Below are 11735 nucleotides of genomic sequence, written 5' to 3' on the forward strand. Positions count from 1 at the left end.
GCTCGTCTTCAATTCTTTTTTTTTGAAACTTCTAATACGTAGCGCAGGTGCCATCGGTGGAATAAAAACAAACCACGTTTATTAACGAACCCTGTGACAACATTTATTGAAAACCAGGAGAAACTTACAAGATGCTGAACAAGACAAGCGCTAATGTTGCACGTGCTAAGCTTTGTCACATCCAATGTCCTCGGCTTTATTAATCTCATTCATTTAAAAAAAAAAAAAACACATGGAACAAAACGTTGCCTTCTCAACAGGCGCAGGGTGAGCAGCGGTGGCCCTCTACTTCATCTTAATGCCAATAATCTTTGCGTCTCCAGCCACGTGAAAGTACTTGTACTTAACGTCACCCAGTCGGTTGGGAAAGTTCATCATGTGGCCATCGGGAAGCTTGATGTAAAACTGCTCGTTGTTGAAATTGATGAAAAACTGATGGGGGGGGGGACAAAAACAACAAAAACAGTGTATTTGTGAGTGACGGTTGAGTTTTTCCCACTGATGAAGAAAATACCAAACCAATTGACAGTGTGGAGAGAAAATGTCTCGCAATCCATGACTCCACAGACGGCTGAGGCTCAAAGCGGCGCCGTACGAACCTTTTGCTCCTCCCCGCGCGTGAAGGGGAAATGTCCCTCGCGCTCCTCGTCCCCCCAGCTGCCGCCGCTCAAGGAGTTACAGACGATGGTGTTGACGTCACCGCCGTGCTCAAAGCGGGGGTTGAAGTGCAGGGCGAGGTTGTCGCCGTCGTGCCCAATGTTGATCGAAAAGCTGCAAGTTGGACAGGAAGCCGTTGGAAAGGTGAACGGCGAGGACAAACCCAGTGCCCACTTTGCAGAACATTCACACGGTCGACGCGATAATGTAGATTATTAAGCACCTTTCAGTTGTCCTGTGCTGTCTGATGGATTTGAATACTTTATTTCGATGGTGTGGACTTAAAAAAAAAAACAACTAAAAGGAAAAAAATACAACAACAAAAAAAATTCAAACAAAATCGAAGCTGCATTTAAGATTACACGAGCGTAAAGGAGCAGGAAGAAGTACAAACTTGTGTATGTACTTCTGTGGAAGATAAACCAGACACAGGGTTTTTTTGCATCCTGACTCTTTGGTCATTTGTAGACAAGCTGCCCGGATCCAAAAGGTGCCAAATGTAACTCAAGGGAATTCAGGAAAGGTGAACATTTCCATCATTCCATTGGTGTTGCACGTATACACAACTGACCTGCCGCAGTCGTCATTGGGCTTGACGCGCACCTTGAGCTCATGCCCCTCCTTGAAGGCCATGTCCAGCACTTTCTGAACGGAAAATTCATGCAAAGAAATGTGTGAATTAAATCCAGTGATTATAGCCATTGTCTGTTGTTGGTTAAATAAGTACATTTTTGCTATTCTGCTTTCAAAAGTAAACAAGTTGGTTTGGTCAACAACAAAAAAACTCCTATACTTTGAGCTGCACAGACTTTACTTAAAAAAAAAAAAAAAAGTATGTCTCACTCGCTGGTTGAAAATAGTATTTTTCATATGTTTCTTACAATGCACATCCATTTTTTGTTTCAGCCATTGATATAATAATTCAAGTTCAAGAACGTCAGTTCAGTGGCTTGACTGAAACTTAATATATTACAGTGATATTTAAAAGGGAACTCGCTCCACTCAGTAGGTGTGTATCTGGAGTGCAGTTCCAGGTACACACCTGCAGAGGGATACATTCAGGGACACGTGAAGTGAAGAATCTACTACTTTACACGGCTATTGAGATTATGACAATGGATGCGTTTGCCAAAATGTTGAACCATCCCTTTTTTAAAAGAGACATTCTACTCATTCTGCCACACTAATGATTTTCTGAATTTCAAATGTTTTGACGGGGGCAATAAATACTCCCTATATTGCCCAGCCTTCAACCAACAATGCGTCACGATTTAATGGCAGCAGGGCCTGGGAGAAGCATGCTTACATTGTCAAATGCTGCTCAGCTTTAAGTGATTATTTACTTCTTTTTTTTTCTTTTTTTTTTTTATCTCTGGGTGTTAATGATCAACCTGGAGGAAGCGACACGCTATCAGCTGTAAAACCACTAAATGAGGAAGTGACTGTAAAAAAAAAAAAAAGGGAACAAAAGGGCAGAGACGCTGTGCAACGCCCTTTCTTGGAACAACTTGGAATAGGACATTAGTAACTTTATTTAAAAGGTGTGTAAGTGTGTTACTTTCCCGCTGACTGTCCAAAAAGCTCACAAAGTTGAGTTAGAATTTCCCTGCTTCTCATTCAAACCCAGGGCATCGCCTGATGTTTTGCAATTTTGGCTTCTTCAGCACCTTGAGAACTCTTTTGAATCAGATACATTAATAACTTACCTCAGTGCTGGTTTATAATTGACCATACATCAGACAGACATACATGATGTGGTTATACTACTGAGCTGATCACGTAGGCAGTGGCACAAATACTTGTTGAGTGTTTCCAGTCTTGTTAAATGAACCTGTGTTCATTCAATTCAAACTTATTTGCAGAATAATCAGTAATAACAAGTATATTTAAGGATTGTTAGAATATAAATATATTCTAACAATACTTAAACTACTAATATACAGTACATATACCGGTACTATATCTGAAAAGTTAGATGGATGAATTGAATAACTATTGTTATGGCTACACTCGCTTAATTTGTAATTTATTTTTGTAAACAATAATTAGCGGGGGGGGGGGGGGGGGCGGTCCTTGTAGCCATTTAAGTATTTAATTATTTTTTTTCTTAATGCACACTAGGCAAATTATATCATTTTTGCTTATGTTATTATTATTTATTCGCTAACTTGATTATAGAGGTTCTTTGCATCGGTGTGGACCGTTTAAGTACGTCACTGGGGGTGGAGCGACAGTCAGGGTGATAATGTTGGACAGGTATGGTAGAAACAGCGTTCTGACCACGCAACTTTTTTTTCGTTGAGTGGATTTAATTTCTCGTTACTTTATGGCCCCAAACTTGACTCGGAAGTCGCGTCATTTCTTTGCGTGGATTTATTTCAACTTGAAATAAAAGCGAAAGAAGTGTGGGAGCCACGCGAGGATTCTTTTAATTTATTTATTTATTTATTTTGACGTGCGTTCAAGCACCCACAGACTTTCCCCGTCCGAACACCAATATAACTCATTTCCCTATGAACCCTTTAGCCCTCATCACCCTAACAATAAAAAATGTTTCACACACAGCTGCTTCTGAATTTCAGTTTGTTCGTCTTTTATTACTATCATTGTGGTATGACAAGTAACGATAAATATAGAGAATTTCATGTTTCTCTTAATAAAAACACAAATATTATTATTATTATTATTTTAAACAGAAATGAGTAACGTCCACATTACTCACCATCTTGCCAGTCTTCAGTGGGGTTGTCCAGAGAGCGACAGAGCCTGACAGGTAGCTGGGTGCTTAATATAACCGTGTGACGCAACAGGAATCAGCCAATGAGGAACAAGGGAAGAAAATGATTGACCAAAGAGCTTCTCACCTTGCACATATGAACATTAATAAACAAGAGGAAACAAAGACAAAATCTATTGTTTTGTGTTTATTAAAATGAGAGGACTTTAGAGGACACACACAGAGAGAGAAAACCCAGGGCTTTAACAATCGTTTCAATGCTGGGCAATATTTTCAGGGAGCGACCTTGAGGGTGTGATGGATAAATAACTGCAAAAGAATATCATATCATTTGCAACTTCACGTGAGTAGTTTGAAGTCATGAGTCTATGAGTTCTGATTGAATGTTGTTTTTTGTTTTTTGTTTTTTGTTTTTTTCATTCTCAAGACTATTGACATTGTAGGTTGTCACTCAAGGCATCACAACTATGAATGAACACACATGGAATACGTATGAAACAGAAAAGTGTGACATACTGTACAATATAACGTATCATATTGAGGTATTGAACATTTTTCATCACAGAGAGCCTCAGCACGCTGGGTGAGAAGCTCAACCTTGCTGTGGTCTGCAGCGTACTGATCGTTACCTGGCCACACCCCCTCCCTCCTTCCTTCCCTTTGCTTTATCTCCTCGAGGTAGATAAGAAGAGGAACATGTATGCACAGGGCGAGTTCAATGCAGACCCACACCTGCCAACCTGGGCACATTTTGCACGGCAAGTCATTGGATATGTAATTACTGTGGTCATGTGATTTCTGTGGCCAATGTGCACATGTAGCACTCAGCACAATGATAAAAAAAGTCAGCTGAAGCTATAAAGCAAAATGTCAAAGTTGCGCTTTTAAAGCAGTTTCCTTTTTTTTTAACACGCTAACAGATTTTTATTGGGTTTATTTGCTGTGTTTTTACACATTTGTTGTTGTTGCATAGCTGGAGTGCTATCCGCTCCTTTTTGTTGTTGTTGTTTGTGTTGTGTGGATATTTTATTCAAACACACACACACACACACACACACACACACACACACACACACACACACGCTCATAAAAGGATGTTTGGATGATTTATTTTTAGTTTTGTTTTTTTTCCCTCATTCTCATTGTGTGTTGTTTTTCTTTTATTGTTGAAACAGTTTGACAGTTTGTAAAGGTCTTGGATTTCAATGTGTTTTGAAGGTCTGAAAAGTGCTTGGCTTGAATTGTAAGCTTGAAAGTGCTGCAAAATATAACTTGCGTCTTTTGCGAAATTAAGATCAGAGTGATTATTTCCCTCTTTTCACTTTAAAAAAAGAAAGAAGCATTTTGCTATATGAAACAAACACACGTTTATGTTTATAGCACAACATGAAGCAATGCAACTGTATTTCTGAGCGGGACAGATTTTTTTTGGGACGGCTATCAAATTCAAAAATCAATCCAAAGATGACCGCTGGGCAAATCTCTAGAACAATCTGTTTTTGTGGAAAAATGTTGTACAGTTTTGAGAAAAAAATTGAAATACGTAGGAATGGTGAAAGAAATTTTTCAGAATAAAATAATAATAAAAAAGAAAAAAGAAAGAGAAAGAAAAAAATAAGTTGGCTCTATTGACTTGCCGAAACCGCTGTGGATTGATTGCCAGTTGTATGGTAAGGACTAGCTAACTAACTAACTAGCTAACTAACTAAACTAAGGTTGTGTTGCCAAAATGCACCAGCACAACGCAGGAGCGAGATAACTCCAGAAGATGGCGGTAATACAACACTATGGAAAGAAGAAGAAGAAGAACAAGAAGAAGAAGAAGAAGGGGAGGAGGAGGAGGAAGAAGAAGAAGAAGCGGAAGGAGGAGAAGAAGAAGAAGAAGAAGAAGAAGAAGAAGATGGCTGCTCAACGTCGGAATTTCATCGAGAGTGTGAGTGAAAACTTAATGTTGTCGCCCTGATTTGTCGGCGCGTGTCTATTGTCGACGTGTTCCTCTTCTCACACACACACAACCTCACTTGGTGCACATCAGCCATTTATTGGAAACATGACTCGTTCTGATCATCAACGACGGATTCGTTGCCCTGTACGTAAAGCATAGTGAGGAGTAGTGCAGTGTGGGATCACTCACACACACACACACGCACACACACACACACACACACACACACACACACACACACACACACACACACACACACACACACACACACACACAGAGGAGGGAAGTCCTGTCAAAGGGACGAGGGGATTGGAAAGAGCGACTGTGACTTGAGTAGGAAGGAAAGGAGTTTGGGCGAAGGCAGATGAACAAACAAACAAACAACAACAAGCTGCTGACGTCTGTTGGTGACCAATTCTCTCTGTTGTGCTTGTCGCGACAGCAACAGAGTTGGACGGATGATCTGCCGCTGTGTCAGATGTGCGGCGTGGGCACTGCATCCAACTGCGTCTACGGCGGCCCCGATGGCAAAGGAACTCCAAGCCACAGCAACGAAGACGCACACCTCAGATTTAGGTACGGTTGACCCAAAACACAACTGTTTGTTTTTGTTGTTGTTGTTTTTAAATCTAAGCATAAGTAATGATAATGTAAGGTGTAATAAATATATTTAGGATTTTTTTTCTTTCTTTTTTTTCCCCTTTTTATTATGACTATAACGTTAGAGGGCTGCAGTATTCACAGCGCTGGAGCACTCAAGCCCCGCCCCCTTCCTCCTCTGCTACAGTCCTGTTTTTGTCCCTCCGTCTCCTTAGAAGCGAAGACGGCTGCTTCCTCTACGGAGTTTTCAACGGCTACGACGGCAGCCGCGTGTCCAGTTTTGCCTCCCAGTGTCTGACGGCGGAACTGCTACTGGGGGACCTCAACTCCTGTCACACCGACAGCGACCTCCGCAGGATCCTCACACAGGTGTGTGTGTGTGTGTGTGTGTGTGTGTGTGTGTGTGTGTGTGTGTGTGTGTGTGTGTGTGTGTGTGTGTGTGTGTGTGTGTGTCACTCATTCACGAGCACGGTGAAGCGTCGCCTCCAGCTGAAGTACACACACACACACACACACCAGTGTGTCCAGTGGTGTAGTGTCTGGTTTATTTCTGTTACATTTTATTTAAATCGTGCCGAGTGCGCGCGGCGCGTTGAAACTTTGTCGTACAGACCCCAAAAGTAGCGGGTATCTGGAATCACCAAAGTAAAATGTGTCCTTTTTATATACAGGAAGTACCCGAAAAATTAGAACATCAAGTAAAAGTTGTTTTATTTTGGCAATTTAACATAAAAGATGAAAGCAACACATTTTTATTGAGCCATTCCACGCAAATTGACGTCTCAAGCAGTTCCTTGTTGTAACTTTGCTGGTTAAGATTTTCAGCTTATTAAAGCCACAAATTCAGAAAATTATTCTAAAATTTGAGGTTTTTTTTTTAAGCTGCAAGACCTGATCAGCAAAATCCAAAGAAATAAAAAGTTGAAATATATTGATTTGCATATTATTCCTTTATATAATATGTCGCATTCACCTTTTAAGTTGAATTGCAGAAATACAGCCCCCCCCCGCCCCCCCGTGATTGTTGGATTAAAAAAAAAAAAGGACAATGGACCGGATCGGAATCTTCTCCGATTGACGTGTTTACATGAAGCCTTTTTAATCTGATTGGACCTTTAGTCCGATTATGTGTCTCCATGTAAAACACAGCTGCTGTGACAGAATGAATCCAACACCAGCGTTTGAATTTCAGAAAATCTCAGATTGCTCTCGAATTTGTAGGAGGTCAGAATCCACCGTTTAGCCTTTAGAACAATCACAGGACCACCTTGGGTACAAACTGTTCTCCAGTCAGATTGTGTTGCCGCAGTTGGCCTGATGGTCAAGTCCATATTGAGCATTGTGTTGTTGTCGTCATTGTTCCCCTCAGGCCTTCGACGTGGTTGAGAAGAGCTACTTTGAAACCATAGATGATGCTCTTGCTGAGAAAGCTCATCTGTCCAACTACCCGCTGCCACCCAGTGAGGTACGCACACCATGACCCCCCAGTACACACACACACACACACACACACACACACACACACACACACACACACACACACACACACACACACACACACAGATAACCTGCAATACATAATGAATGACTGAGTGTGAGATGTGGTGTTGTGTTGCTTTCCTCAGGAAGATCAAACTTTGCCAGTGACCCAAATAGATCCGTTGCACCAGTGCGCATCCTATGTATGTGTTTTATTCTGCTGCTGTTAGTACACCTACAGCAGGTGAGCAGCAGAAAGAAGACATGGCCTCGTGTTGTGATTGGTCGACACTGCAGTAGGCCGCTGGTTCTCAACCGGTTGAGTCTCAGGGTCCACACGTTTTTTCCTTAGAATGAAATGGCGACCCCCAATTATAATCCGCAGCACTCAAATTTACACACACAAAAATGAAAAGCGCAACCATTTCCTGTCATGCGGCCAACGTTTTCTCTATGAATATCTGCATTTTAAACTGCCCAGGAAGCTGTGAGCCAATCCAAACTCTTCCGCGACCCAACTTGGGGTGGGAATCGCTGGGTACCTGACGATTCAATTCCATTCCCAGTCAGAGGGCTACCACGCAATTAATCGTGATTAATCATTCATATATATATATATATATATTACACACACACACACACACATATATGTATGTATATATATATATATATATATATATGTATATATATATATATATATATATATATATATATATATATATATATATATATATATATATATATATATATACATATATACATATATACATATATATATATATATATATATATATATATATATATATATATATATATATATATATATACATATATACATATATATGTATATATACTGCACTCGTCCATTTGACAATCCTTCATCTTCATTTTGCGTCCACTGAAGCCCATCGCATGTATGAAGCTTCATTTTAGAGGTCACGTGAGGTCAACTGGCACACAGACCGCAGGTGCTGTCATGGTCCACTAGATGAGACTGGAGGTTTTGAAAAGAAGAAGAAGTTTGAGTCCAAGTGAATGTTTTTTTTTGATGTTTCATTGAGAAAGGTTTGTTGACTGTTATTGATTAGCTCATGTTCAGTGATCTCGCTGTACATCTTTGGCACCTCCACCTTTTAGCATTTGAGTCATTGACTTTTCTTTCAGACAGCGTCCTGTTCTTTCCACTCCCTCCCCCCACGCTGTATTTAATGTTTGCACTGTGTTGCTTCTCCCTTCTCTTCAAACCCCCTCTGCACGGTCAGAGTGTTTCATTCAGCCAGCTCTCCTCTCAGAGTCAGAAGGTCCAGGAGCGTCTTAAAGAGCTGGAGAAGGAGGTGTCAGGAGGAGCCACAGCGGTTGTAGCCTTGATCCTCAACAACAAGCTCTACATTGCCAATGTTGGTATGAACTCACATTTTCTAATACAGCAGTAGCTGACTGACGACTTTCTTAGGCCCTGAAAAACATCTGTTTGCTTGGGAAGCGCTGAACGTTGCATCGGCCATTGAATCGGTCACAGCAAAGAGGAAATGGACTGCACCTTCACGGCATCTCAAAGCACTTTACAAAGCCTCTCATTCATCCATTCACTTGTAATGTGCTTGGTGCATGACCATCGTGACTGTGATTTATCGTGATTTGTCTGCACACGTCCCACACAAGCCCTGCAGCCTGCCGCAAGAAACATGGAAGATACATTCCAAACAAAAATCCAAGAGAAAACCCAGAACCATTCTCCAACCTAGTGGCCAAGAAAGGGAATGAATGCAGTGAACTCTTTCCAATTGTTAGCTTTGTCAAAGTCCTGAAGTATCCTAAAGGAAAAAGCCTCTACGTGAGTGCTTGCTGGACTCAGGAGTTGTCAGTTTGAGGTTCTCTCTGGATGGAATAAACAAGAAGAAGCGCAACAGGAGAAACTTCCGAACCATTAAAAACCCCGACACCTTCCGGCAGTCAAGCCTTCCTCAGAGAGCCAAGCAGTTCTTATATGTGGTCAGAGGCAGGTGAGCGCCCTCTGGAGGCTGGATCTGCTCTAGGTTTCTTCCCACAGGGGAGTTTTCCTGCCCGCTGTCGCATTGTGCTTGCTCTGGAGGCCCGGTTGGTTCTTTGAGACGTTTTGGGACTAATAAAAGTTGATAATTAAAATCTACACCTCACCAGGTGTTGGACAGGCAAGATCATGTCATTGCATTCAGCAGCCAGCAGGTGTCGTTCTTTCAAAAGAGAGAATGACACCGGCCTGAAGTATCTTGGCCGTGTCTCAATTCAGGGTCTGCATCCTTCCAAGGCTTCATTTGAAGGCCAGTTGCGTCACAGCACTGCGTGAAGGCTCCTCCCAATTCCCAAAAGTCCGAAGGACGCTCCAAATGCGCCCTCCAAATGCACCCTACTTTTAGCCGATTCCATGGCTGCAGCGCTACTATCCTTTGCATCCTTCTGTATCCCAGGATGCTTTGCGTGCTGCTGCAAAGCATCCTGGGAAGTCGGCTGAAATTAGCGCCATCTACTGGCAAAGACACAACGTATAAATTTAAGTATTGAAATTTCACATCAAATATCCAGTTTTTAACGCAGGGTTTTTACTTATTTGAACATCCAACACCATCGTTAGATGGCGAACCAATGGTTAGCTTGATGCTATGAAAACGTCACTTCCGGGGTTGGCCAGCAGGAGGGAACGGCGGTGACGCAACCAGGAAATACGCCCAAGGCTAGACCGTCCCGTGTGGTTACCAGGGAGGCGGGGTTTGGGTCGGTCCTTCTGGGCCGGGTCCTTGGGAGGATGCTTCCTTCAGACGGAGGACGCTTCCTTCAGACAGAGGACGCTTCCTTCCAAGGATGCAGACCCTGAATTGAGACACAGCCTTTGACTGATGTTCTAGTGGAGATTGAGGCAGTTAGTTATTGTCCATGTGATGTCATGCAATATTTCTGTGTGAGAATGTTCATAGGGGGGCGACTGTAGCTCAGGTGGTAGAGCGGGCTGTCCAAGCACCGACAGGTTGGCGGTTCAAATCCCGCTCCATCTCAGTCTGTCATTGTGCCCTTGGGCAAGACACTGAGCCCTAGATTGCTCTCAATGTTGCTGGCAGTGCCTTGCATGGCAGCGCCACCCATTGGTGTGTGAGTGAATGAGAGGCCATTGCGCCGGAATTGCAGTCCATTTACTATTTATAGGAATAAAAATAGAATTTGTTGATGGGCAAAGGGAAAAGAAAAATGTAGGTCATTGTTGTTGTTGTTCTTTTTAAAATGCAGGTACCAACCGGGCCCTGCTTTGCAAGTCGAGTATGGACGGCCAGAACCAGGTTCTTCAGATTGGCCGACCACACACGACTGAAAACGAGGACGAGCTGCAGAGACTGGCTGCGCTTGGTGAGAAAGGAAAAAAATAAATGAAACAAATTCAAGAGAATGAATAAACCTGCAAATAAAAACAAATGTACAGTTTTGAGTTCTGATCTTCTTCATCATCTTCATCATCATCATCACCATCCAATCGTTTCTGTCTCTTCTGTCTGTGTGCAGGTGTGGATTCGGGTCGTATAAGGCAGGCGGGGCAGATTTGTGGTCAAAGCAGCACAAGAAGGCTCGGAGACTACAGAGCCAAGTTGAACTACAATGAAATCGATTTGCTCAGGTAAATGCATAGACATGGGTCATATAAACTGTTAAAATTCCTATTTGTTTATTTTTTTTTATTTAACCTAACCGACTCTGGGATGCAAGGGTCCTCTGAGGAAAATCCTCTGGGGAAAATGATGTTAATCAAAAAGAAATGGATAGAATGTTTGTAGAGTACGAGGAAAAAAGAGGTACTTCCATCATACGGACAGTGGGAATATTATAAGTTCTCTACATATTGACATATTAAAGTGTTTTATTTATGGATTTGTATGGATTGTCCACACCGGGTTGCCTTAGAAATATGACAGCATGGCAGAAGATGGTAACTGGGAGACCCTTGCTCTGCTGTTACCAGTATAAAAGTCCCCTTCAAGTATCCAGTTCAGGTGTCTCGGGGTCTTGGACACCAGTGGGGGACGATGACAGGTGCTCCAAATTCTATGTGAAAACTTCCCCATCGCTCCAAGACCAGCGTGAACAGTATCAACGTTCCAGACGACGACATAAACTGCAAAAAGTTCTGTTGTCAATGCTGCGTCTGGGAAATGAAATGGACAAGGCACACCGCTGGTGCACTTTTTATGTATGTTCATTACATGTTTTGTATTTATTTCTCCATAAACCTCAGTCCAGCCAAGTCGGCACCGGTCATTGCAGAACCTGAAGTCCATGGCAGCCATTCTCTGGAAG

At 42.2% G+C, this 11735-nt stretch overlaps 2 protein-coding genes across 4 annotated transcripts in view; one reads left to right on the forward strand and one right to left on the reverse strand.

The window, feature by feature from the left end:
- Positions 1 to 197: 197 nt before the first annotated feature.
- lgals2b (lectin, galactoside-binding, soluble, 2b) lies at positions 198 to 1334 on the reverse strand. Its single transcript, XM_076012381.1, has 3 exons — positions 1229 to 1334; positions 600 to 771; positions 198 to 432 (listed from the first exon to the last, which is right to left on the reverse strand). The coding sequence occupies exons 1-3, from the start codon at positions 1288 to 1290 to the stop codon at positions 286 to 288; spliced, it is 381 nt and encodes a 126-aa protein (XP_075868496.1). The 5' UTR covers positions 1291 to 1334; the 3' UTR covers positions 198 to 285.
- A 3813-nt stretch (positions 1335 to 5147) lies between these two features.
- tab1 (TGF-beta activated kinase 1/MAP3K7 binding protein 1) overlaps positions 5148 to 11735 on the forward strand; it is a 13059-nt gene continuing 6471 nt past the window's right edge. For 2 of the 3 annotated variants that reach the window (XM_076012724.1, XM_076012731.1), the window contains exons 1-8: positions 5148 to 5327; positions 5782 to 5915; positions 6155 to 6308; positions 7309 to 7404; positions 8681 to 8819; positions 10677 to 10793; positions 10947 to 11053; positions 11669 to 11735. The exon at positions 11669 to 11735 is cut by the window's right edge and continues 83 nt beyond it. In XM_076012724.1, coding sequence (XP_075868839.1) covers positions 5163 to 5327; positions 5782 to 5915; positions 6155 to 6308; positions 7309 to 7404; positions 8681 to 8819; positions 10677 to 10793; positions 10947 to 11053; positions 11669 to 11735 — 979 coding nt within the window. In that variant the 5' untranslated portion in view covers positions 5148 to 5162. The remainder of the gene's footprint in view (positions 5328 to 5781; positions 5916 to 6154; positions 6309 to 7308; positions 7405 to 8680; positions 8820 to 10676; positions 10794 to 10946; positions 11054 to 11668) is intronic. The other variant, XM_076012739.1, reaches the window with a different exon arrangement.

This window comes from Nelusetta ayraudi, unplaced genomic scaffold (genome assembly GCF_046127955.1).
Source record: "Nelusetta ayraudi isolate G7.1 ecotype Tasmania unplaced genomic scaffold, CSIRO-AGI_Nayr_v1 ptg000006l, whole genome shotgun sequence".
Classification (NCBI taxonomy): Eukaryota; Metazoa; Chordata; class Actinopteri; order Tetraodontiformes; family Monacanthidae; genus Nelusetta; species Nelusetta ayraudi.